The 27,352-nt window shown below is 30.0% G+C and overlaps 3 protein-coding genes and 1 long non-coding RNA gene across 19 annotated transcripts in view; 1 reads left to right on the top strand and 3 right to left on the bottom strand.

Annotated features, from left to right (window-relative positions):
* LOC122715375 (myosin-I heavy chain) overlaps window positions 1-2,122 on the top strand; it is a 36,725-nt gene extending 34,603 nt beyond the window's left edge. For 11 of the 12 annotated variants that reach the window (XR_006346819.1, XR_006346818.1, XR_006346822.1 and 8 more), the window contains 4 exons: window positions 58-335; window positions 419-868; window positions 977-1,260; window positions 1,460-2,122. Coding sequence is in view for 1 of the 12 variants with exons in the window: in XM_043937518.1 (XP_043793453.1) it covers window positions 58-335; window positions 419-868; window positions 977-1,189 (941 nt within the window). In the remaining 11 variants the exon portion in view is untranslated. Of the gene's footprint in view, window positions 1-57; window positions 336-418; window positions 869-976 lie in introns of all 12 variants that reach the window. The other variant, XM_043937518.1, reaches the window with a different exon arrangement.
* Window positions 456-1,106, bottom strand: LOC122715377. The gene is made up of 3 exons (XR_006346831.1): window positions 859-1,106; window positions 676-762; window positions 456-590 (listed from the first exon to the last, which is right to left on the bottom strand). It is a non-coding gene; the product is annotated as an uncharacterized LOC122715377 (long non-coding RNA).
* A 13,424-nt stretch (window positions 2,123-15,546) lies between the features above and the next one.
* Window positions 15,547-21,701, bottom strand: LOC122714654 (protein kinase C). Of its 5 annotated transcripts, none has more exons than XM_043936175.1 (9): window positions 20,538-21,701; window positions 19,809-19,869; window positions 19,517-19,745; window positions 18,657-18,688; window positions 17,961-18,031; window positions 17,731-17,872; window positions 17,087-17,650; window positions 16,411-17,006; window positions 15,547-16,325 (listed from the first exon to the last, which is right to left on the bottom strand). In XM_043936175.1, the coding sequence occupies exons 1-9, from the start codon at window positions 20,865-20,867 to the stop codon at window positions 16,161-16,163; spliced, it is 2,190 nt and encodes a 729-aa protein (XP_043792110.1). In that variant the 5' UTR covers window positions 20,868-21,701; the 3' UTR covers window positions 15,547-16,160. The 5 variants fall into 5 exon arrangements, with proteins under 5 accessions (XP_043792110.1, XP_043792111.1, XP_043792112.1 ...); XM_043936176.1 differs by having other exon boundaries at window positions 19,517-19,733; XM_043936177.1 differs by having other exon boundaries at window positions 19,517-19,721.
* Window positions 21,702-22,352: 651 nt separating this feature from the next.
* The window catches only part of LOC122714653, a 29,327-nt gene continuing 24,327 nt past the window's right edge, over window positions 22,353-27,352 (bottom strand). Inside the window, exons 5-10 of the mRNA XM_043936174.1 lie at window positions 26,392-26,938; window positions 26,021-26,264; window positions 25,665-25,933; window positions 23,781-25,562; window positions 23,156-23,613; window positions 22,353-22,994 (exon numbers count right to left, since the gene is read on the bottom strand). Of these exons, the coding sequence (XP_043792109.1) occupies window positions 22,836-22,994; window positions 23,156-23,613; window positions 23,781-25,562; window positions 25,665-25,933; window positions 26,021-26,264; window positions 26,392-26,938 (3,459 nt within the window). The 3' untranslated portion in view covers window positions 22,353-22,835. The remainder of the gene's footprint in view (window positions 22,995-23,155; window positions 23,614-23,780; window positions 25,563-25,664; window positions 25,934-26,020; window positions 26,265-26,391; window positions 26,939-27,352) is intronic.

Here is a 27,352-nt window from a genome sequence, read left to right as displayed (position 1 = left end):
TTATATTCCACATTAATTCTTATTTATAAATGTTTATGATTAAATTGGGATTTTTAGGATATGCCATTTATGAGGTCTTAGGTCCAACTGAACGAGCCCTGATACCGGAAGAAAAAATTGCTGATGTAATGTCAAAATGGGAACGTTATAGAACGGCGAATGCACAACAAAATCAAACTCAGAGAAAACATGCACATCATTTCTTCTTATTTAAAAAACATTTGTTCCTTGATCAGTATATGAATCTTGATGATCCCGTGGAAAAAGAATTGCTTTATCATCAAGTACTGCATGATTTACGTGCTGATCGATTCCCTATCACTGAAAAAGAAGCTGTAAATTCTCTTTTTTTACATATTTTATTGTTAACATCGAATATGATACATCGAATATGATACATCTATAATTTCTTTTTCAGATGATGTTAACAGCGTTACAAGCGCAATTAGAACTTGGTGATTGTGAAAATGCTGTGTCTGATTACGATTATCGTACTATATCAAGTCACTGCCTGCCTCCAAGACTGGTTCCAACTTTGTGTATAGAAGGTGTACTTCAACATCATCAATCATTACGAGGAATGACACCACCTGAAGCGAAGAAAGCTTTCTTAAATTTAATTCAGTCATGGCCACTTCACAGAGCTACGATATTCGACGTTATGCAATCATTTACTTCAAACTGGCCACGTGTTTTGTGGTTGGCCGTTGATCAACAAGGTCTTCATCTTCTGGAACATCGTTCCAGGAATACTCTTTGTACCTACGAATATAGCAGTATTTTAAGTTATAGTCCAGCTGTTAGTTGTTTGATGATTATCACTGGTACTGATAAGAAGCAAAGCAAAGTTATTCTTACGACATCTCAGGTGATTCTTTGTTTTTTTTTTTTTTAGAATTTACATTATAATTTTATATTATTATAATATTTCAATTACATATTTGTTATTTGTATTTTTACTATCATTTACTTGTAGGCACATCAAATTGCGAATCTAATTCGTGAATATATGGATGTCCTTCAATCACCACCGGAAATACCAAAAAGAGAATCGGCGATAGTTCAACAAATTACTCAGCAACCGATTCAACCACCGACAAATCTTCCGGCTGCTACCGGTAGTCGTAAATCTCGACCTGCTTCGGTACTACACAGAGGTGCTCCAGTGATACAATCACAAGCTAGTTAAAAGATTAGATAATACTTAAAAGATTAGTAATACTTCTCCTCAACCTCGTACTTTATTCGTTACCTCATAAGGTAAATTTTATTTTTATTTTATTTATAATATTATATCTAACATATATACATTTAATTTAATGATAATCATAATTTTAATTAATTTTAATTTATATTACTTATTTTATTTATGTTAAATTTTTTTTATATACTTTTGATATTTTTATATTTTAAATTAAATTTTTTATAAATATAATAATTAAGTATACAATAATTTCAGTATCAGGTTGCAGCGAGAAAGTATCTCTGTAATTAATATTTTATTGGCAAGGCCTATCAGGCAATCAGGTCTCATCGCAATGAGACGGGTACTAGCCTAGAAATACTTCTTTCTTCCAATATTTATTCAATTAGCTTAGAGCTCAAGAGACGTCGAAAGAAAAATAGCTACTGCCATTAAAATAATAGAGTATTTAGCAAATGGATTGACAAATAACTGCCATTTTACGATTTTAAAAACTATTACGAAAAGCTGTCGGAGACTTTCTATTTTATCCGTCATTGTCGTCTTTTTTACGAGCGATTATCAATGTTTTTTATAAAGTTTTTTGCAGGATATACAATCACGAAGGACAATTATTAAATCAATCTTTAAATATTAATCCAATATATAATATCATACTTTTGGCATATCATTTTTTGTATCGTTCGACGAAGGGTGATTATAAAATTTTTGATATCATTTTATTTAAATGATATCAAAAACGACCAATTCATTAATTTTCAATTTTGTCTTTTTTATTAATCACTCTATTCAACGATACAATTATATACAATACAGAATCTTTGATTCTGTCATATTGCAGTCGGCGTTTCAAAATTTCAAGTGTTAACCTTACGCAAAATTTATAATACAATTATATATATATATTATATTTAGACACAATATTTCACGTAAAATTTTACTCAACGTATAATAAAAATTATAATATAAAAATATATAAATAACATTTTGGAAAAAGATAGCAAAAGCAAATTTCTTAAACTCGTATTTTATCAAATATATTTGAAAATGAAAATTGAATGATAATCTATGCTTTTTTTAATAGACAATCTTTTCATGCTGTCATCCTTTTTCTCGTAAAAATTATAATTATGTGAATGAAAAGAAGTAGTTTAATTAAAAAAAACAATCGTTTATGTGAAAATTTAATGAACTTGTAATTTCAACACGATCGTATTGATCGAAAATTGCCACGAAATTGCGTCCAAAAAACTTTTTTTCTTTAATCATATTTTTCGCTCGATATTTTGATGTGTAAATATCAAACAAACAAAAAAAAAAAGTTTAACTTAAAACAATTACATTAGGTTCCAATTAAAATCCTCCAGTGTTCAGTGATTACATTTCTATATAAATTAGATTTAAAGCTTACTTATATACAGAAATGATATTATCTAATTGTAATTTAACCCTTTCAAATACATCTTTCATAATATAGCATGAAATTTATAAAAAAATTGAAGTTCTTTCAAATCTTTACACTGTTTACTTAATGTAGAAATTTCATTAGTTTTTTTTGCTAATATTACAATTTTAATAAAATTCTTCGATAATGTAATTTATGAAATTCAATATTAAAAAATATTATAGAAAAGAAACACTTTTTAGAAGCACAGTTAGAAAAGGGTTAATATAATGTTATACAAGAAATTTTCTCTAAGAATTTTTTCTCGAACACTGGAGTTCATAAAAAAAAAAATTCTAAGTTTATTCGGACCAAGATTTCGTCCCGAAAACTCGAATCATTTTCAGATCCTTATTTATGCAAAAATATTAAAGAAAAAAAATTGTTTAATATCATGTAATTATGCAAAAAAGAAAACAAAACTATATGATTCCTTACGGTAAATCGTTATCTGAAAATTGACGATAAAATACTGCAATTGGATTTTATGTTTCGTAAAACATTTCAAAAAAAAATTATAAAATGCGTATTTAAGGATCGATTATATAAATCATGGGGATTCGAGAATTCGTTGTGACGAAACGAAATGTTAATGTATCCTCTATGATCTGTATTTATTCCAATTTCCTTTCCGGGAGTTTGGCTAAGATTCTACGAATGCAGAGACAGACTGTGATCCGCTTTGGGTGTCCTTAGTCTTCGAGAGCTGTTTAATGAGTGAGATTTCGAGTTAACTAATTAAAAAACAAAAAAACAAGAAAAAGAATAGAAAAAGATGAGCACGTGTGCGTGTATGTGAGAGAAAGAGAGAGCAGAACATGTTTGTGTGAATATAAGAAAAGATGATTTTGCGATGCATGCATGATATTTAAGAGAAAAAAAGAAAGGGGGAGAGAAATACGCAATCCCTTGTATGTGTAGCTTAAATAAAATAAATTATTGGTTGATGATGTTATATTGAAATATTTAAAAATGATTGACACTGTATATACGTATATATAAATAGACACGCATAGATGATACGCACACCGTGAATTACACTCAATTACACACACGACACGATAGACTGTTGTAAACTCGGAAATACACGTACAAAAAGAAAGATGGAAAGAGTTACACGCCTACATGTGTGTGTATGAGTGATGAAAATATACATAATATTATATAAATATAAATATGAACATAAATATAAATATATAAATATATATATATATATATATAGATTATTAATATACTCGAGCTATGTATAAGGATAAAATAAAAAAGCGAAGCTTTAATATTGCAAGTAACAAGAATTTATTTATTCAATTATAATTGTTATTTAATACATGCTATATAAGTACATTTAATACATAATTGTTATGAACTTATCAAAAGTTAGATATTAAATAAAATAAATATGATCGTATAACATTTATACAAATTTAATTGGCATTGAAAATATAAATTACATTGATTGAAAATTAAGTCTAATAAATTTTAAACGTTTTAATATATTTTATTAATAGGTATAACTTGATTAAAACTATCATTTTTTATATATATATACATTTTTTATTCATTATTTTGTATACAATAATCAGACAAATAACAGTACTTATTTCGGTTCACATAATTGCCCATGTATTTGCGATTAAATTTTTTATTAATATTTTAACACATTAGATATACATATATTTGCATTCAATTAATTGTGATGTTTTTGATTTCTAATTAAGGTAACGAGGCAAATACACAAGCAATCGTATATACATAAATATTTTTTTTTATATATGATAAAATAAATTGTTTTTAAAAATAAATAAAATAAAAATTAAAAAACTGAAAAAATGATATAATCAAACATAAATCGTTGCATTTAATAGCGTTCTCATATTTGTGGTTATTCAGTTTGTTTATTAAAAATGCATTTTTCTTTAGGTTTCTTTCTCACGTTTTTAAGTTCACAAAACACATCGCGATACTTATTGAAGTATATTAATTTTTTTTAAATTAATTTTCATAAAATTTAATGAAAATTGAAAGTCAAGAAATTTTATTATTTAAAATTATTATTTATATTTCTAGAGATACGTGTGAAAGTGGCCTGAAGTTGATTAGAATTTTTGCGCTTCACATTGTCTTTGTCTTTACCAATAGATCAAAAATGAAATTTTTAAAATTTATAATGCATATAAAAAATCTGTGCGTTTTTTCCTCAAAATTTTATATAATGAATGCCATATGAAAATATTTTTATATAAAACAAAAACTTGTTTAATGAATAATGATAGTGTAAAATTATTGGTGTAATTATTTTGTTTTTTTACAAAAATTTGATATCAAAATAGATCCATTTTGGCTAAAACAAAGTCAATGTTATAGCATGTAAGATTATATTTTATTACCATTTTTTTTATTATTATAGTAGTTCTATTTTTTTTTATAATGTTTCTTTGGCACCTGTAACAAAAATGCTGGATAAATGAATGAAAATATATCTTTAGAAATAAATTTTTCCTATATAAATAAAATGCAACATCCATTTTATATTTAAGATTTAAATTAATGACAAAAATGAAATTATTACTATATTATAAAATATATAATTTGATTTCAATTATTTTTTAATTAAAACGAAAATTAATTAGTCTCTAAACGAATAATTTTTTTTTAATTTTTTAACATTTTATTTTAATCCATTTTTGTCATTAAAATTATAGCATGAATCATCGATTCCATAGGAATATAGGCGTTTCAATGCTAACGTTAAAAAATACACAGATACGATGATTAACAGGATTTACAATTCTTATTTTTCCATTTTTTGTCACTTTTGTTTCATAAATTGTTCATTCACTCTTTCAAACTAATATTCAACACGTGCACACAATAATGTTATATACGAAATTTTTTAATCGCATTCGTTTCCCTGGTTCTCCCAATTGTATTTTAAAAATACTTTCTTCGTGTCAAAACAAAAATTCTTTCTTGCATAGCTTAACAATGAATTTAAAATATATTTCGCATAAATTATTCGGATATATTTCATTATGTGCTCACAATATCAAACAGGTGCTGTAATAATTAAAATTATTATATAATGAAAAAGAAAAATAAATGTTTTTTCTTTTTACATAGTTTCCTTTGTACTCGATCACAAAAAATTTTTCTAATATGTTACGTAATAAAATATCGATTGACTAATTAATCTTGAAATATCGATTATGTAGGTTAGGAGAATATTACAAGAAGAAAGATTTATCGATTGATAAATTGATCACATCTTTTACTCATTATTACTATTAAGTTTAGTTTGTTAAAAAAAAATACTAAGAAATAATAATAAATAAGATAATTTTGATGATTCTGTGTCACTTTTATCATAAACCTACTCTTAGATCAGTATTTTTGGAAATATTAATCGAGGCCAAAATATTTCCAATCATTGTCAAGGATCGAAAGTCAGTGCTTCGAGTAGTCGCAATAATCGACTTTGCGATAATCGATTTTGCTGGAACAGTAGCAGGTTGACATCGACCTCGAGAATAATCGCATTGTTCGAGCAATGTCGAACATATACACTATTAGAACTTGCGCAAATTTTTTATTATTAGTTTTTTATTAATATATAAAAAAATGCAAAAAAAAACTCATAAAAAATCAAATAATTATTACTGAAAGATTATATCATAATTTATTTTTTCTGTTTATTATTTTAACTAATCGTTTTAAAATCATTAAAAAATAAACATTCGATCGATCGTTTCAAAATTATTTTTTATATTTCAATAATTCGATTTGATTACGTAACATACATTGAAAGAAACATCGAGTGCAAAGGGTTTTTACTTATTATACTATATAGCCTCGTATAGGACTCACTGTTTGTCACAAAACATCGAAAGCGTTTTTCATACAACATTGCTCTCTTTACACGTTCTCATTTTTGAGAACGAGTAGATCTTTGTCAACGGGACTGGTAATGTATTTCCGATTTCATTTGCACGAAATTAACAATTTAATTAATTTTAATGACACACACTTGGTTGCGATCAGTTCTTTGCATGCATCTTGTGTGTGTAATATTTATAGTATATCTATTTTAACACCCCTCAGTATCCCGTTGAAATATTTTAATATATCGGAATACACGATTATTTAAATGCCGGTCAGTAAATATGTTCTCTACAAAAAAGTGCTTGCGAGATTCATCTGGGAATGCTTCAATAACAAAATAAAAATCAAAAAATCGGGGGAAGTAGCACTCGTGCAAACGTAAGTAAAATACATTCACAATCGTTTAAATTTATAATACGTACATAACGAATCATAGCTATGGAGTATAATGCTCGATGAATTTCTAGATCGAATTGAGAATTGATCGAAGAAATTAATCGATATACAAGAAAATTTTTATACTAACGAGTATATTAATCTTTTTTTATAGGAATAAATTTAATGATTATATGTATATAGTAATATTAATGATGATATCGATAAATTATAAATTAAATAATTATCACAGTAATACGATCGAAATCGAGCTAACTTGATTACGCTAATCGGCAGTAGTAATTTTTGCACATGAAATCACCACTCCCCAAGCAACAAGTAACAAGTAGCTTATATTGAAATCGATATATTACCGAGTTAAGTAAAATTATTTTCTAATAACTATTCGTTAATTAATATAAATTTCTATTTTCTTCTATTTCGATTTCTAATTTCTTAACAATATCTCGATTCAAACTATCAAAACATCGACAAATATATATATTAATATTCAGCACCAGATAATAACACTTCCGTAAATCACTATTAAAACTCACTACTATTAACGATATATATAAATATAATTGAGAAATAAATAATATTCATTTATAACGTTCGCTAACATAGCTCTTTTTGCGTACGAGCAGGGAAGTTCTTTTTTACAATCTTTTAAACAACCGGATGTGTATATCTAACTTGCCAAGCAGTTTCTGACTCCGCCATTTGATTCTTCTCTATTGTTCGCACTAATGAGTAACAAACAATTTAATAAATATATTAATAAAGATATAAACATGAAACAATTATCAAACACAATTATAATTACAAAGACTTACAATTACAAAGAATTATTAACATAAAAAATTATTTATAAAAAATAATTAATAAAAAAGCTTATAAATTATATACAATTTCAATTTTATAAAGATAATATATAATTCTGAATAAATTTAACCAATAATTGAATTATATATAACTGTTTTCAAAGCTTATTTAATGAATTCCCTACTTGTACGCTTCTCTATCACATTTATAAATTAGACTTCAGACTTCTCAGCTCGGCAACAATCATTGGTGTATCTTCAACATGGAAATAGGCTTAAGTCGGATATAGAATTAGCATGATCAACAACGCAATAAATCTCATTAGAAAGAAACTACGACTGGACGTGTAGAACTTCGATCCTTGACGAGTCATTATCGTTTCGTGAATTACAATTTATTTTTTCATACTTGCATATTTGATTAGATTCATCAAATTGCTTCTAATCAACGTAACAATTTTTGGCATTTGAAGCATCAATACTGATAATTAAAATTTAATTTTAAACGATTTCATTTTTAAAAAATAATATTTCCTTTATCGTAAAAATCAATATATCTTTTCATCATGATAAATGTAGAATGGTTGAATGTTTATAATATCGATTGTAACAAGAATAACATGTTATTATTTCAGAAAGTGTCAATTGCAACGTTTTACTTAAACTTTCTATTCTTAATAACATTACTGTAAAACGTAACTTTAGGATTTGTAATATGTATATTCCGAATTCTATAGACTCTAACAAGAAAAATTTACAGATAATAACTGATATATAATTTTTTGTGAGAGAAATATAATACACAAAATAACATTTTTAGCTTATACGAGGTAATCGATCTTCTCAATTAACACGCGTAAAACGTCCAGTTGAGGTGCATATAAAAAAATAAATGTTTGTTCCCTAATTGTACATTCAAACAGCTTGTGTGCATCGTACTGGACGTTGGTCTACCACTTTTTTATTTTCTGCACTTGTGCGCATGTCTTTGAAATTGAAATAAAAAATACAAAGTTCAATTTAAATTACGAAGGGAGAAATATTTCACTCTTTCATTTTCAGTGACGTATACATTCATGAAAGCATGAACATTGTACGAAAAGAAACGGTGTTTTTTTTCATTTATATTTTTTTTTATTCCTTAAAACAATATATATATATATATATATATATATTCTCTATTAATTCAAATAATTCTATTTTTATAAAAGTTTACTATTCAACAAAAAAATTATTTTTTTGAAAAATTATATATGATAGATAGGCGCTTTAAAACCGTTTCTTCTCGCACATTATTGTTGCAATCGTGTGATACATCACTATGCACGTATACAATGCATTTTATCATGTCGTGTGCGCATGTGTATCATTACGTTTATATATACGCGCATACAAACAATATATTTCGAAAGAAGATGAGATTAAAGAGAAAGAAAAAATTGAAAAAAAATTCTGATCATAAATATAAATAGATAAAAAAAGAGAGAAAGAGAGAATCTTGTGAAAAGGAAGCGATTCAGATAACGAAAGGATACACGTAGAGAGCTTTCGTAAATTTTACAATCGATAACGACAATGATACGGTAATATATAGTGTGTGTGTGTGTGTATATATATATATATATATATGAACGCTATGAAATTAAAAGGTACATTTTTAAATACAATAAATATAATACATGATCGCTACTCCTTCGCGCATCGAAATTCTCGATCCTGTCATTTATCTCGTTTCTTTCTTATTTTAATATTTTTTTTCTTCTTTTTGCTTTTCAATCATACGGACGGCTACTTTCAGCGGAAGATAAAACTCTCTCGATTATGTGATTTTAATAAAACAGGTGGAAAATTAATTTCCAGCCCTCGGCTGACTTCTCGTTCATTTGTGAAAGCGGACTTTCTTGTGCTTGCGTGAGTTTAACGAGTTCATTTAGAAACAGGCTTTCACAATGTCCAATATTCTTTTTTTTTTTTTTTCATTCTTCTTTTCGTATAAACTGAAATACATATATATTTGAATGAATGTTTCAAAAATATTCCATTTATCAATGCGTATGATCTTCATGCTTACATGTACATATACGAATAATGATATAATAATAATAATAATAAATTAAAATTTTGTTGAAGCGTTAGATCGAAGCGTTATAATTGTCAATGATTTACTCAAATTATACGCACCAGCTGTTACTGGTTATCTCTTTAATACAATCAGAGAACTTTTTTCTCTCAGATCTCCAACGCAATTTTTATCCTGTATATATATCTAAATTATGTTCGCACGATTTTACAGTTCTATTATTAATAATAGTATTATTATTACAAAGTTATATCGGATATGATGATTGCTTAACACACACGAAGAAGGAGCCGGTGATTGATCGCGAGTTTTTCAAAAGGCTTTCTCGAAGCATCTTGTTATCATTTCCTTTAGAATATCTTTACAACACTGTGAACAGGCAATATTTAATTACGATATTATAGAATTTATGATTTGGGCCCTCTTACGCAAATGAACTAATGCAATTAGTGAAATTTTAAAGTTTCAAGTTAACAGTTCTAATAACAGTAATTGTTGTATATTACATGGTCAACAAGTTTGGTAAAAAAGAAACCAATTCTACAAGTAAATTTTATAAATTACCAGTTGATTGTCCTGATAAATATATTACACATATTCCACATAATATTATAAAAATTGTTTTGTACAAACAGAAACTTACAACTTGTCACTTATCAATTCACTAATATTATTAGTTGATAAATTATTGGGTAAGAGGGCTATAGTATCATCTGTCTTTCTAGCATTTCCATTTCTTTTTTTATTGATTTTGTTCTTTTTTGTACAATTCCCGATATCTTTCAGACCCAGGATAAAATCCACGATATTCATTCGTTTTCAGCGACATTGGTCCCTTTTATTTTCTTTCGTTTTCTTTTTATATATTTCTTTTTTTCATTTTTCTTCCTCGATTACCGGAAGATCATTGTCATCATTATCATCATTGCAGTATCATTCTGCATTCCCGTGAACGGAAAAGCAAACCAAGATCGTTGAAACGGAAAGAAAAATGACGGATTTTAACATAGGTCTGAAAAAACATAAATAATATAACGTATTCCTAATATGACATTTTATATTTATATATAATATGTATATATATTTATAAATATATTACATTTCTATCTTTCATATATATATATATATATATATATGTATATATATGTATACATACATATATAATTTTTATAAATTATATTCTAGAAAGGAAAGGTACCACGATCGATAGTCACGTGTGACTCTACTTAGAGCACTATATTGCAACAATATTTTAATTCTCTTTTATCATCTTAATTTATGTAATATATAATATATATATATTTATATATTTATAACTTTATATACCACTTCATTTGCTATTTACGTACATTAACTTGACACGTCAAAAAAATACGCGGTTTTACCTCCTGTTGGCTATAATCTCGCGTATCCACCGATAAACTAACATCTTTCCTCGTTTTTTTTAACGAACGCGTCACGCATCCGTACAAACAGGAATTCGTTAAAACGAATGGATCCGTTAAAATGAAACGAGTAAAATATTTCATCGATGACGCATAATTTTTTCTCTTTTTGCTTAGAATACTCCTTGCTATCCATTTAACACGATTGACTAGCGATTACAAAAATCTCACGACGAAAATTGTTTATAGGCTTAGAGGATTAACGCTTGACAAGAGTACTATCGTCTGTCATAGGTTTATTTCTAAGATGCTACAATATTTTTTTTTTTTTTTACTAAATATATACTTATTTGTATTTTTCACTTCATTCCTTTTTTTTTTTTATTCTTTTTTATATAATCTGATTTTTTGCTTGCTTTATTTTTCTTTCCTTTTTTTCATTAAATGATTTTCAAATATTACATTGCTTACATGTCACGAAAATGACGATAGATCGATGACGATAGTTCTCTTCAAGAATTGAAAAAATTGTTACTCAACAGAAATTAATCTTAATAATTATATATCCGTTAAATATATAATGTAATTTTCACGCACATAAAAATACTTTTTTTTTGTTGTGACAAAAATATAAACGATTTGTTACATGATATAAAATAAATTTTGTAAAATATAATCATTAGAAAAATTTATGAAGAAACATAAAAATCAGAAATATATAAAGCGTAGAAAATAAATAGAAAAGAATTAAATTCAATTGCTATAAATATAAAAATGTTATAATTAAAATGTAAGAACGAAAAAGTTCCGATAAAAAAATCTGTAAAATATTAATGTTTAATGAGAAACTAAAAAAATAGATATGCTATATATTTTTGTTAATTAGCTAACAATCTTAACATTTAATAACGTGGCTTGGCCGCATATGATATTTCAAGAATACTTATACGAAATTAAAACATAAATACTGAAACAATTAACATTATAATAAATGAAATGTCACTTATCTCTTTTAAAGAAAAAACATACAATATATAACTTAAAAATAAAAAAAATTTACCTCATTTTTGTCAACTCGATGATCGTGATAACAATAACAATATATATAATGTAAATATTACATTCTTATAATTTTTTTGTTTCGAATATATTCTTTTCTTTCACAATGAGGTTTAAACTTTAATTATTCGATAAGTCTTTCAATGAATATTATTTTTCATTTAATTTCGACGGATCGAAGTTCGCAATATTTTTAACCGAATTGTAATATATTAACCACCAATGGCTTCTTTTCTATACAATCGCAAAATCGAAAGAAACCTTTGGATAATCGATTAACCTTGTTCGACGTATCGATGTGTTTAGGACGGCAATCGTTACATTTTCTCTCTGATTCACACTATTTTCAACGATCATCGAGAATTAATTTTTGTGACAAAAACAAGATATATATATAAATCAAAAGAAATATATCGCGATATGATTATCGATACATTGTGCATAAAAATTTTTGATGCACCAGATATAAGACTAAAAAGAAACCTGTCTTACTACGCCTAGTGACGATAAAGTATTTTTTTTTTTATTTTCTTTTTTTAAATGTATGGATAACTGTTACGCGGTAACTCTAGACGATAGGTACACGATATAGCAATAATTTCCTGTTTGAATAACGCACGAAACCGTCTTTTTTTTTAAGCGTAGGCCGGACTAACTCGTCTCTCGTTAATTTAAACATAACCTCTTTTGTAGCTCGATATATAGAGCCAGAGTCCTTTTCTCAAATTCTCATTCTGACTAGATTTACAATAAGTGCACGAATGCAGATGAATCAAATGCCGATCCTTGTCAATTGGACAGTCTTTTTGAGATTATATTAAATATACTTTTTTTAACAATAACAAAAATTACTGAATTTTTTCGAACTCGATATGCGTTTAATACTAAATGATTAAATTTTATGATGTACCAATAAATAAATAATAAATTTAGTTTTTACAAAATCAATTGCTATAGACAAGGATATGGCACTTAAAACTTAACATGGAGAACATTATCGATTCATCGGTCAATACATCGATAGGATACTATGTATGTTCACTGGTCAGTAATTATTGCTATGCAAGCAAAAGCTGTAAAAAGATACGATCAGCTACATTTACATGCGAACGATCATTATTTCGCGTTAATGATCGAAAATATGACACTGCTTTCATAAAAGTGGCGTCATTCATAAGTATATATTTTTATAATAAATTAATTCTCCTTGTACTGACAATCTTCATCTCGTACATTGTTAATTTCTAACCTCGTATAACAAATATACGAGATGTGTCGTGGCTTTGTCCATATTTCGATTTTATAGTGCTGCAATTTGTACTTTGAGTTCTGCACAAAATCAAAGCACATAAAAAGCAGCACATGATTTAGATTCTACCAATGAATTTTTTTTTAAATGAATCTATTATCTATGGAGGACATAAAAATGTACGAATATGACACAACAATGATCACGACATTAAATAACGCGTTTTTAGTCGCACCAATAAGCCACTCGAATACAATCTGGGGCTGAATGTTTGTCATCAGTGGCTAATTGGGAAACAGTACGCTAAAATATTTTTTCTTTTTTTTTTGTTTTGCTTTGTATTACTGCATGATTTCGTTGCAGTTGCTTTTTTTCAGTTTATAATGACTAAAACGTATTATCAACTAATTGTTATATTATCAATACTATTTACCAATTAAATTTTCTCTTTAACACTATTATAACTAACGATGATTGAAGTTTATACCAAAGATTATATCGGATCGATATGAGATCGTGATTTATTCACAATTTTATCTCGTAATTCATGATTTATAAGATTTTATTTTATTTTAAGAAAAATCTGAATAAAATCTTTGGTATACACTCAATGGCACGAAATGGTGGATTACGTGCAAATATTAGAGTATTTTTATTCTTCTCTTGTAATTTTTTAAAACTTGTTTTTCTTCTATTTGGAATTAATTTATTCTTATTAGCCATTAGGGCATAACTCAATTCAACATAATCTCCATTGGTTTTTTCTCACGCATTATAATGTTCTTATGGTGCGGATAAGGCTCGACTATTTCATCACTTAACACTAAAGAGCTTTCAGCTTTTTCTAATTTAAGTACATGAGTTCAAGCTTTTAAAGACACCTAACTAGAGACAACACGTACTTATGAAGATTTCGGAAAGTGCATCGATATCGCTAGGTGGACTTTTTATAGTTCTCTTAATTCGCTTAGCGGTAACTTCACGCGTTTAACACGCATATATATTTCTTGTATATGTAAATTATACTTTTGTCAAAGTCTGTATTTTATTAAGACTCGACATATATAGCAATATCGGAGAATTTCATGCGATCATCGCTTTTGTCTATTCTCTGGTATTCCTTATAACGAGACTTGTTTTGTCCACTGGAATTTAGGCATATGTTAAAATAAGTTAAATTTATACGTGTAAATATACGTATGTATCATTTTATGTTAACTTTGACAGAAACCACCTGTGGAATCTGTCGCGTCTGTGATAGTTTAAAATTCTATATTAAGTATGAAACTCCATGACCACCTGGTCAGATCGTATCCTGCTCGATCTTCACCACGTGAGCATGATTATTATTATTATTATTAATATTATTATTATTATTATTATTAGTATTAGTATTAATATTAGTATTATTTTGTTATATTTAAATCCTTCTATCGAAGAAGCGCTGCGAGATGCTCCTCTGAGTAAAGCTCGACGAAAAGTTTAGATCGTTCGAAGATGCAAAATCTCATTCAAACTGGAAGCTTTCAAACATAGCTTCTCGATTTTCTATAGTTATTCTATATGATACTACATATGCATAGATTTTACACAGACTCGACATTTATAATTACACCTGCTGCTGGTGTTACTTAAAATTTAAGCCCAGCTTATGTTTCAGTCTTGATCACTAGTGATTTGATACACTACGCTAAGACCTAAAACTCGACTTATTTTTTAAGCAATAATCAGAATAATTCGATTATCGTGTTATTTCTTGTTATTTGTTGTAATAAAAAATATTTCTCGTAAATTATAATAAAAATTAAATCTTAAGTACATAAGCGCTAAAAAATGCGTAATAAGTGTCAAATCTTTATATATAATTAAGCAATTTTTAAATAAAAAAAAATTCTATATCTTGATGAAAATTTCAATAAAAGATTAATATATTATTATATTTTTTTTATATTGCAGACTTGTTTCTGTGCAAGTATTTTTTTTCTTTAATAATATAAAATATTGCATTAAAACATATTCTTTAAACAATATTTTGAGAGGAAACGAAATATACGGTTAAGTTATTAAAAAATTTTCATTGAATCAAATCTTTCATCAAGAATATTATTAATAGAAAAAATGATAGATCGCCCAGCGATCTTTATTATCATACCATTGAAAATGACTTTCTTTGCTCATTTTTGTACTAATTTTCTTAACGATAATTTATTTTTCTCTTTATTATTGTAAATTAAATTTTTTTTACGTTTCCTCTCGATCACATTCGTCCTTGTTTCAAATAAACAAAGGATATCAATTTTGCCAAACTTTAAGACACTTGAATTCAAATGCATTTTTTTTTTTTTTTTGCCAAATTGAGACTACACTTTTTTTGTTCTGATCAATTTCTTTGCAAAAACTGTTACTTTTTGGACATAAAATGGACTTTAGTTTCTAACTGATTTCAATTTCTTGTCGATCTCCATCACTATTTTTATAGCTTGAATGTTGCTTTCGATGACTCGTAAAATCATCTCTCATAAGAATAAAATACAAAGGAGACCTCGAGCAGCTTCGAAATGCCGATGTTCAGCTTTGCTTTATTGCTCGTCAATTTTTCAAGCAAAAAGCGTTTAAGATGATATTAACATTGATTCCTTTTCATTCACTTATTCTTACTTCTTATTGTGTTCCAAACCTAGCTGGATTGAAGTCTTTGTTGACGAAAGAGAAGCCTTGGAATTCTTCTTGATTTATATAGCTTAGTTCGTCCGGATCTTCTGGTGTCAACACTGGATCTTCTTTTGTAAATTCCGTATCGAAATTCATGACATCTTTTTTGCTTTTCTGAAAAATTATATAATAATAACTGATTTCTAATTAAAAAATAAATGAATGAAATATATATGTGTGAAAATATAATACAACTTACAGTTTTTGGTCTAATTGGCGGTTTCACTTTACGCGCTTCAAGTGCTTCCCAATCTATTTCTTGAAAAAATGGATGAATTTTTATAGCATTCTCACCGCCATTAGCTGCAACACAACCTAATCTTTTAGCTGGATTTTTCGTCATAAATCCTTTTAGAATAGAAACAGCTTCTTTTGAAATCCAAATAGGATAAAGCACATCATCTCGTAAAATGGACTCAAATAAATCATCTTCATTATCAGCTTCAAAAGGTGGTTGACCAGCCATCATTTCGTACATTAAAACACCAAGTGCCCACCAATCAACACTTGCACCATATTGCAATTCTTGGAGAATTTCAGGTGCAATATAATCAGGAGTACCACAAAATGTTGTTGTGGTTGTTTTTCCTTCAATAATACCCTCTTTGCACATTCCAAAATCTGCTAATTTACAATGACCATCTTGATCGAGTATTATGTTGTCTAACTTAAGATCTCGATAAATAATATAATGCTTGTGAAGGAATTGCAATGCAAGTGTAACTTCTGCTGCATAGAAACGTGCTCTTGCTTCATCAAATTTCCGTGCTCTCTGAATATGAAACATCAAATCGCCTAAAAAAACAAAATTTTTTTTGTACTAAACAATAATTGATATTTAAAATTTTTTTATTATTTAAATTTTGAATTCTTACCTCCATTTACATATTCCATAACAAAAAATAATCGATCATTTGTTTGAAAACAACTATGAATAGCTGTAAGGAAAGGGTGTTTTGCTGCCAATGTTAAAATCCTTTTTTCTGTCATTGTACAATCTACATCGTCATCTTGTATAATTACATCTTTTCTTAAAATTTTTACAGCATAAACTTCATCAGGATTAGTTTTTCGTTCCACCAACATCACTTTTCCGAAACTACCTTTACCAAGAACCTTGATGAAATTAAAATCTTCTATACCAAATTTTCTAACTTCATTCTCACTAACAGGTACAGCATTTTCAGTAGCAATAGGTGTTTCTTCAGTTTTTTGAATTGATTGTGAATTATCTGTTGGTAATGTGTCTGTAACTGTTACTGCGGTAGGTGTTTGACCAGACTGACAAGTTGTTATTCTATAATTAATCTTTGGAGTTTTTATTTGTTTATCTGGTGATATATTCATTGTACTCAAAATTTCAGCCATAGCTTTAGTATTAATACCACAATTATTTGCTACGTTTTTCTGGCATCTCTTGTGAACATTTATATTACAAGCTACATAAGCAAATATCAGATTCAGGTATTAGTTGTATATCTATACATATATATATATATAATAAATTTGATTTATTTACCTTCGCATTGTAAACCTTGTCTAAATAAACCATACAAGAGTGAGCCACAATGGTCACAAAATGTAAATCTCTTGTAATTGTGAACAACAAAACGGTGTGGCATATCTATACTGAAACGTGGACTTTCTGTATCTTGACTTGACTGAAATTCAATATTATTGAATCAATCAATTTAATTTTTTAATGATAAATAAGTTCAATTACAAAAATATACTATAAATTACATTTACCTCATCTCTCATGCCTGGGCATTTTGTGATAACCAACTTGTGACATCTTTTGTGAACTACACATGTGCAGACTGAAACATAATAAAATCTAATTGAATGTTTATATTTTTTAGTACAGATGACTTTCAGCATAGCATGACCCAAGCTGGGATCATCTGTAAGCTGTCATCTGTAAGCTGCATGCGTGATTAGACGCACTGATTTGAAATGACAAGCATAAATAAAATTTGATGGATGTTGTGATAGTCTTGCCATAGGAACAGTATAAGCTTGAACATTGAAGACAGAATATAAATTCTAAGGATGCGATAAAATGAAATTATTAGAATCTCCTGATGATTTGTTACATTTTATTTAAAAACATGCAATGAAATATTTCCCCACTTATAACTATGTTAAATCAGAGCTAATATAATTTGCAAAAACTTGATTGATGTGTTATGAACACTATTTTATTTTCCAAATTTCATTAAAGAAAGCATAGCATCAGATATTGAGCCATGGGCCAAATTAAACATTGAAAATTTGAAAATTTTCAAACTGAATCATGAATTTTTAATTATTCTAAATGATTTGATTTTTTATAAAGAACTAAGTACACATACACACACCTAGATAAACATATGTTCACACAAAGGTAGAGCAAGCAAATATATAATTATAATATTTGTTAATAACGTGTATGTGTCTTCTCACCTTGACACTGATAGCCCTGCTTGCCCAAGCCCCTGAAATACAACAGACAAAACACATCACATCATCTCCTTATATACCCTCATAAAACACATACGTATGCTTTCTTGGGCCTTAAACCATAATTAGACATTTATATTAATCTTTTAAAATTGATTAGAAAGAATATTAAATTTGTATTTCTGTCTTAGATGTTTTTAGTTTCTTAAAAATAATTTAATATTATATTATAAAATTTCTATTCACAAACATAAAAATATCAATTCATAAGAAATTTTACCAAACAATAGTTATAGTATATGCTTGCAAAACCAATGCATGCAACTTATTATTTAATTGAATGATTTATTTCAATAAAATATATAAGACATTAAATGATTGTTATTGTAAAAAGAAAAAAAATGGAATGTTTTAAAGCTTGAAAGTTAAAATATTTAGAATATTTGTTAAATCTCCATTTCCTTATTCCAAATATTATATATTGATATTTTTTAAACTAAATTCAAATTAAAAAAAAAAAAAAATATTTTAAATAATATTTTAAGAAATATTTTTAAATGTTATATAGTGCTATAGTATATTCTATAAAATCAAAAACCCAAACATGCAAATTTTAACACTTTTAAAATTATCCAAAATACTAAAATCCCATAATTAATCTGGTGTGCATAAATTTATTAGGTTTTAATGTAAATTACCTGAAATTAATATAAGTGAAATATATAAAATATACACACCAAATTAAATATATAACACTTCATATTATGAAATGATTATTAGTAAATGTTCTGAATTAGTGTTAGAGTATGCTTGTGAATTAAATTCTAAAAGCAATATTAATATATTTTTGTTAAAACACATACCATATGAATTCACGGCAGTGAGAACAGAAAGTTGGTTGCCTCAGGAATGTAGCCATAAATTTGTGACCATTTGCTTGATGAACCTTACGTCGCATGGCACCTCTTCGATGCCGAATGAAACCCTGCCTTTCTTTGAATTCTCTTCTGGGTTCTTTCCCAGATGTGATGCTTCCACCACCTCTGCCTCCGATTCCTTCTCCATCACCTGTACCACAGCCTGTTTGTTGATCTAAAATTTTATTATGAAAATATATCCTACATATAATATTTTTAAGTATTACCTGTGCCTTACCTTGATTATTCCATATTAAATCAATCTTGACTCTTAACTTTCCTTGAGGTTCAAGGTCAACCTAAAATAAATTTTATATGATAATTTATGATAATTAAGCTTATTATTGAGCAACAAAAAAATGTTCATATTAATATTGTGCTATTCATATTATATTAATTCAAATCTCATTTTATATAATATTATTATATAAATATATATATTATATAAATATATATAATAAACAAAATGTTTTTAATTAAACTTTAATAAATTATATTTTTTTAATGATACTAAAGTTAAAATCAGTTAAATATATTACATTTTTATATCCTGTACACATTTGCAACATTTTGAAGAAACTAAATGTTGAATATTAGTTATCACGTGTTTTAGATCTAAGAAATATTTATCATCTATCTTTCTTGGTTTCTGTTGACATAATCTTATCAGACTACTTTGAATTGTACTATAATGTCATAAAAAAATTATATACATATATATAGATTACATGTTGCTTTTCTACTACACATATCAATAATAATTATAATATCAATATAAAATTAATATGAATTGATTAATTACAACTAAACAGAAATTAGGAATTGAAATATAGAAACATACATGTATAAATATAAAAATTAAAATAAGAAAATAAGAAATAATTTATATTTTGTAACTCTGGTGAAGAATTTAATAAACATAATGTATTAATGTATATAAAAACTAGAATAATTGTTCAAAACCAACCCAAAGATCTGCAGTCTTGTCATTCCTGCTGACAAGTTCCTCGAAAGGAATACTACAATTTGCGACGAAATAATCTGGCGGTAATGCCGCATCGTGGAAGACAGTGAGTCCGAGGTTCACCGCATCCTGAACTTCATGGGTGAAACACTCGTTCCATACTGGATCAAAGGTTTTTGGTTTAGTGGATGAACGATCAAGATGATTTTCATCGACATCCAATTGAACGTAAGGATCAAGTATAGGTTCATCTTGCCAAAACTTGCGTTGCTTGTCCGTCGCCCTTAGTCCAACTGCCTCGCATATTTCAATTTTCACTGTCCCCGTGAACATCGCGAATTAAATGCACCACACAATATTATTAAGAAAAAGAGGACAGCGGACGGACGAGACAGTCGACGGGCTGTCACGCCTGTCGACAAACTGACACTTCAAATTGTGCGATCAGGTTATCCAAAATCGAGTCAATTACCCGAGTTAAGTAGATCACCGAATCACCGTTGTGATTAACAATGAGTTAACGGTAAGAAACGATCGCAGGAAGGTTCGATATATGTACTGTATCAAAATCTCTGAAATAATTTCACAAATATATTCCCGCGATAAATACGATCTTCCGTAGATATGTGTGGCGCACCGCTTCAAATATTCCGTCCGAGCCTTTGACTTTCCTTTCCCTCTCACTCGCACGCACACTCTCTTCACTATTTCTCTTTCTCCTTCTTTCTTTCTTTCTTTATCTTGCTTCCAAATTTCTTCCCCTTCTCTTTCTCCTCCTCCCTTTCCCTTTCCCTTCGTCACCGCCACCAGCACCGTACAGTTATAAACACTCGAATCTCTTCACGTTCACACATAACAGCCACAGAAACAGATGCAGAATTGGCGATGGCAGCAACAGGAGTTTGTCAAAACCGAGACATAAAGGAGGTAGATGCAGGATTAGCAAACGACAAGCAATGCTGTTTATTGCGAGACGCCCCGTTCGCGAGTGCAAAGTCTGTCCTTGTATTTCTGATCTCTTAAGAGCCATTAAGCTCCTCTTCTTTTCTTGAATCTTATTCTTCGTATTTTTCCTTTTCGTACACTGAACGGTTCTGAACACAATTTGCACCACAAAAAATTTTGTACCACAATTTATGAAAAAAATGATTTATCACGGATAAGCAATCATTTACCGTCCCTAGACAGCCCACCGACCCGAACCGCTCGATTGGTCACTCCGCGCTTCGTCTAAAGGGAGACTCGATCTCGGCCTCGAATACCTTTCGGAATATTTCGTGCGTTTCCGTCGAAAGCTCAGGCTGCGTTTTCACCCGCACGGTCTGAATCGTTTATGAACTACATTCGATTCATTATAGATTCTTCGGCATTCTTTTATATTAATATGCTATGTGTTGCGTAAATAAAAATAGATGAATATGTAATTTTTCGTTTATAAATTATATTATTTACTAATATTCTAAAATTAAATTGCATGAGTTTGTGGAATAAGTAGAAATACCAGAATGATGCGTAGCCATTTGATTGGTGGATGTCTGGTTAAGAAAAGCGCACTTCTACTTACAAACTCCAGCATTTATTGAAAGATTCAAAACTATTTAAAAATCGTATTCTTTTAATCAAAATTTATTGATCAAAAAAAAAAAAAATCGCTTACTTTTTATTATCATAGAATATCATCACAAAATTAAAGAATCATTTCATATATCTATATATCAAGTTAGAAAGTGGAGATTTAGGAATATAAATTTTTAATTTTTGATTGGGTTGATCTCGCATATGCTGTAACGATTTAAATATATTAATAACACTGACGAATAAAGGAATTTCCGATCTTTATTGAGCTATATAAATAAACGAACACACAATATGAGTCTAATATTTACACCCATGATATACATATAACACAACGATATCCTTGCGTTTCTTCTTCAGGCTAGGACATTTTTGCGTTAGTAACTCTGATACGTTCGAGACGAAACAGAGATCCGCGAAAAAATTAAATTGTTCTAAATAAGAACTATTGTTCCTCGACAGCAGACCGAATCTCTTTCTTTTTTAGTTCCCTTATAAAAATCGCAGTTACATGTTATATCCTATATCGTGGATTAATTACGTGATATCCACAATGAAGGAAATATCAATCTATTCGGTCGACCATCGATTCTAACAATTGTAATGCATCTTGTATTTAAAGAATAAATATTTCATCGAAATATGAAAGGAATTACGTAGACGTAATTTCGATCATGACTATATTCGCGGATAACAATGATCTACGTATTTAATTCTTAATCTGTTCTATGTGCCGACCACCACATCCGACGTACTCTCTTGCACTTCGGTAATATCCTTCTTCTTCTCTTCCTGCTCTATACTCGATATTACATACACTGGTTGCTGGTACGCAAGAAAGTGTTGATCTGCGGCTAATGTTTTAGATGGATCTTTCATTTTTATCTGAAATAAACAATTATTTTTCATTGGTTTTATTAATTTTTTATTTATTTAATATAAAATTTTTTATTAAATTTTATTTATTTTAAGAAAAAAAATTTTTTTTAATAAAAAAATAAAAAATAAAATAATAACTTTATATTTAATTAAAATTTAGAATATACCTTTTTACGGTATAACATTAATAAAATGAGCAAACTGCTAATTATAAAAGCACTTCCTGCTGCTAAGACAAGAGTGGCTGTTTGATAAACAGGTGTTTCTACTTCCGTGAGAATTTCCCGTTGTTCCAATGCTACAATTCTACTTTGCATAGCCATTGGGGGCGATCTATGTGTGAAACGAGAAGTAGTTGCATCCGCAAATGATCCCAACATAGAGAGCTTCTGTATTCTGGTTAATTCTTCCAAATGAAATGCCACATCTACTTTATTTGGACCTATTACTTCGAAACTTAGTATAGCTGAGTCTTGATTGATTTCCACCCGTATATCGTTTTTTATTCTAGCGCCTAAATCACGAAGAAGATCCTCCGTTTGTCTGATAAGCGTTGTTTCATCATCGGCAAGAAATCGACCGGGGAAACGTAGAGTAATTTCGACAGCTTCTACTGGAGTTGGTACTATATTTAAAAAAAATATATATATATATATATTTTCATTTTATTTTTCAATTATTTTATTGAATTATTATTATTAGAATTATCACATATTATTTTATATTGAATTGTTTAGATTGATAAAAAAATAATAAATCAATACAAAAGATAAAAAAGATATCATATCTTACAGCAAATATTCGTTCCTTTCAGGAAAGGCTCTGATCCTATGAGTTGATTACCCGCTTCATCAACACACCAACATGTATCACCAGCACATTGCATCGGCTCAAACCTACCCTGACGATCGCAAATTGCCGGGACGTGACCTTTATCCTTCATCGCCTGACATCTCGTACCCAATACTTTCCCAATTTGCTTCTCGTCGGTTTCCAAGTTAATTAGAGCATTCTCCATGAATGCCTGAATTTCACGGTCGATTTCTTGAATTATCGGCCCCCTACCTCCTCGTCTCGCCTGCCTAAAGTTACACTTCGGTTCAGGTGCTCTAGTAAGCGAACCTTTCATTGGCTGACCCTTTCCGTTAACACACCAGCAAACACCGACATGTTCCAAACACTGTACAGGCTCCCACATACCATTCTCCGAATCACATCTGGGTAAAAATGTCGGTTGCTTTAATCTTTGAGAGGTTTTCAAATTCTTCTCTCTAAGTCGTTCGCATTGTGACAACACAGGACATACAGTGTCACATACTAAACGGCTAGAGAAATCATTATGACCCAGTGTACATTCAGTTTTTATCCTGCATTCGTTACGTTCCGGATCAAAGTACCATCTCTCGGTCTCGTTCAAACCCATTCCTAAATTACACGATACTTTTCGCGGTGGTTCGAAACAAACCTCGCGAGGTTTTGGACAGCATACAGCGTATTCGTCCAAAGGAGACAATTCACACTTGTGCGTGGATGGACAGTGTTGACCGTGTGGCCCACAAATTGCTGGAGAACTATTTTGATCTAACAGAGGAGATCCATTCGGACATGGATTATCCTTTTTTGGTAAACAGACTGGTACAGGGGGACATGGTGGTACGCTACAAGCTACTTCAACCATCCTACAAGCTTCATTTTCACCCCGACAAGTCACACTTTTGCAGGGATCTCGACAGGAACATGTTGGACAACCGCTATCGGGATCCAATTCGTATCCATCGGAACAGTCCAATTTGCAATCAATTTCCGGGCATCTGAGCGGCGTGTTACACTTTGGCACTATTCCCTCAAGAACACGAGTACCTGCCGCCTCTCTGCCCTCCTTATCCACACACCAGCACATCCTACTATGGCATTGAACTGGTTCAAATGCTCCGTTGGTGTCACATCTGGGAATGTAAATTCTTCTGGCTGGCTCTCCGGATTCTCTGGCGGCGTGTTCCGCTACTGCACGTGCATGTTGACAAGCGGTAGCCATCACAGGAGCTACACATTGTGTTCCACAACCCGTAGAACAACATTTTTCTGTAGCTGAACATTCTTGATCATTGCTACATTGTAGCTCGCAACTTGACGAACTTGGTACTAAATACGGACACTGGCCCGGTTTGGTAGCCAGACAGGCTGGAACCGCTGGACAGTGTTGTCCTAATCCGCAATTCACGTCGACTATCGTGCAAATTTCGTGTGGACTACATGAGACGTCTTTGCAAGGATCGTGACATCGACACTGTTCGCAACCTGTCGCATCCACCTCGAAACCGTAAGGACATGCCAAGTCACAGGACAGAGATCCGCACAACTTGAGAAGATCTTTTATCTCTTTGCAATCGCTGCTACGGTTCACGCTGCTTTTTAGAACAACACCGCGATCATTCACGCAGGAACAAGTACCGTTGTGGCATTGCAAAGGCTTATAACTGCCATCTTTTTCGCATTGAGGCGGTGGAATTGCTAGAGACATGTCCTCTCTGGTTCCTTCCATACGTTCGTTGAATTCCCTCAAGTATTCACACACTGAAATAATTTAATAACATTGGTGATTTATGTTTCATTTTTTCTGATCTCTCTAATATTAAAATTTTTTTTTTTTTTTTTTTGCTTTAAAGAACATCTTACTAGTTTGCGTTTTTGTTGAATTGGCTGACGTCATGCAACATACTGATTGTCCAGCTTCCGGTACAACGATGCATTTGTAGCCTTGGGGACATGTGTCATTCTTAGAACAGGTTACTGCGTTCCGTTCATCATCGATTAAAGGAGTTCCATAAACACAAGGACTTTGGTAAGTTTTCTTCGGTTTACATTCCGGTCTGGTTGGGCAGAGAAAATCCGGACATCCGTCTTCACGATGCAAAACGCATTGTTCACCTATTGGACATGGAAAACTAGAAAAAGAAAAATAGCAAATTGAAATTATACGAATTTATTATTTAAAACATTATATTTAAAGAAATATATGATTATACATCTACCCTTCGCAAGGATTGTCACATTCGCAAGTCGGACATCCGGAAGCATCTGTTTTGAATCCATACTGGCACACCTGAGCGCACTGTTGCGAAACGCAGGAAGCCGGAAGGGACCTCCCTTTCATTACCGATTTGCAATCTACTTTATTCGCGGGCCCCATGGTACCGGATATTTTTCGACCATTGTTATCCACGCACCAGCAAACCAGACCGTTCCTTGAGCATTGTCTACTCTCGTATCCTCCATCTAAAATATTGAAAAAAATATTATCCAATATAAAAAGAAGCCATTTAAATTATAATAATCTATCAAATATCATTATTCAATCAATTAATTTAATCAAAAGATTTACTTTCTTATCTTAAGATCTTACCTTCAGAGCATTGAGGAACGTATCCACGTCCCTGCCTCTCAGAGATACTTAGCATCTCCACCAATACCCGATCTCTGTGGCAAGCACTCAATCCTTGCGGCACAGAACAAACACCACCGCCGCATTTCTCGCTCTTGCAACATTTCTCAGGACCAGGGCACTCCAAGTCGTGTTGACACGTGTTACCGCATATCGCAGCCTCCTCTAACGGGCACGTTCCAGGCCTCTTCAAATTAATGTTCGATGGACAACAGACACCGTACTCCTGCTTCGGCTCAACCAGGCAGCTATACATTGGCGGACAACTCGGTTTACCCGGTTCATCGCCGCAGAGAAATGGCCTAGGTGAATCTGTGATCTGTAACGGTTCCCCAGCCGGACATATCGTGGACAATGACTTTGCTTTGCGACAACTAGGAATTGGCGGACACGGTGGACGGGCACACGTTGCATCGATCAACACGCACGTTTGACTGGTTCCTGGACAGGTGATCCCGCGACAAGGATCCCGGCACTCGCATTTAGGGCAGCCAGTTTTCGGTTCGATCTGTATTCAAGGGAATGATTAATGAACCGAATCAAATTATCTGTGCTCAAGAGCGTATAGATTTTACAGAAAGAATGACATGAATGGCTCTAGAAGAAGGTTATAATAGAAGAAATACTTAATTTTGATAATATTGATATTTATCATGTTGTAGATTGAAGGCTTACTTTTCATATATAGAGTGTTAATATATTTGTGGAATATCTTTGAAGGTTAAAATAAAAATTGTGCAAATCGATTGAAATTTATTTATAAATTATAAGCAATTTAAGACGGGAACAAAATATAAAAAAGTATACGAAGATAAAGTTGTTTTTTTTACTTCTAATGCAAATTCTTATATCAACTTTTGTCTTTAAAACCATATATATCTGTCAAATAGGAAGAATTCTACAATAATTCCGAATATTTTCA

Source organism: Apis laboriosa, unplaced genomic scaffold (assembly GCF_014066325.1).
Source record: "Apis laboriosa isolate Shangri-la unplaced genomic scaffold, ASM1406632v1 scaffold34_cov151, whole genome shotgun sequence".
NCBI classification, from domain to species: domain Eukaryota; kingdom Metazoa; phylum Arthropoda; class Insecta; order Hymenoptera; family Apidae; genus Apis; species Apis laboriosa.
Note: the sequence above shows the minus strand (reverse complement) of the source record. Positions and strands in the feature narration are given on the sequence as shown.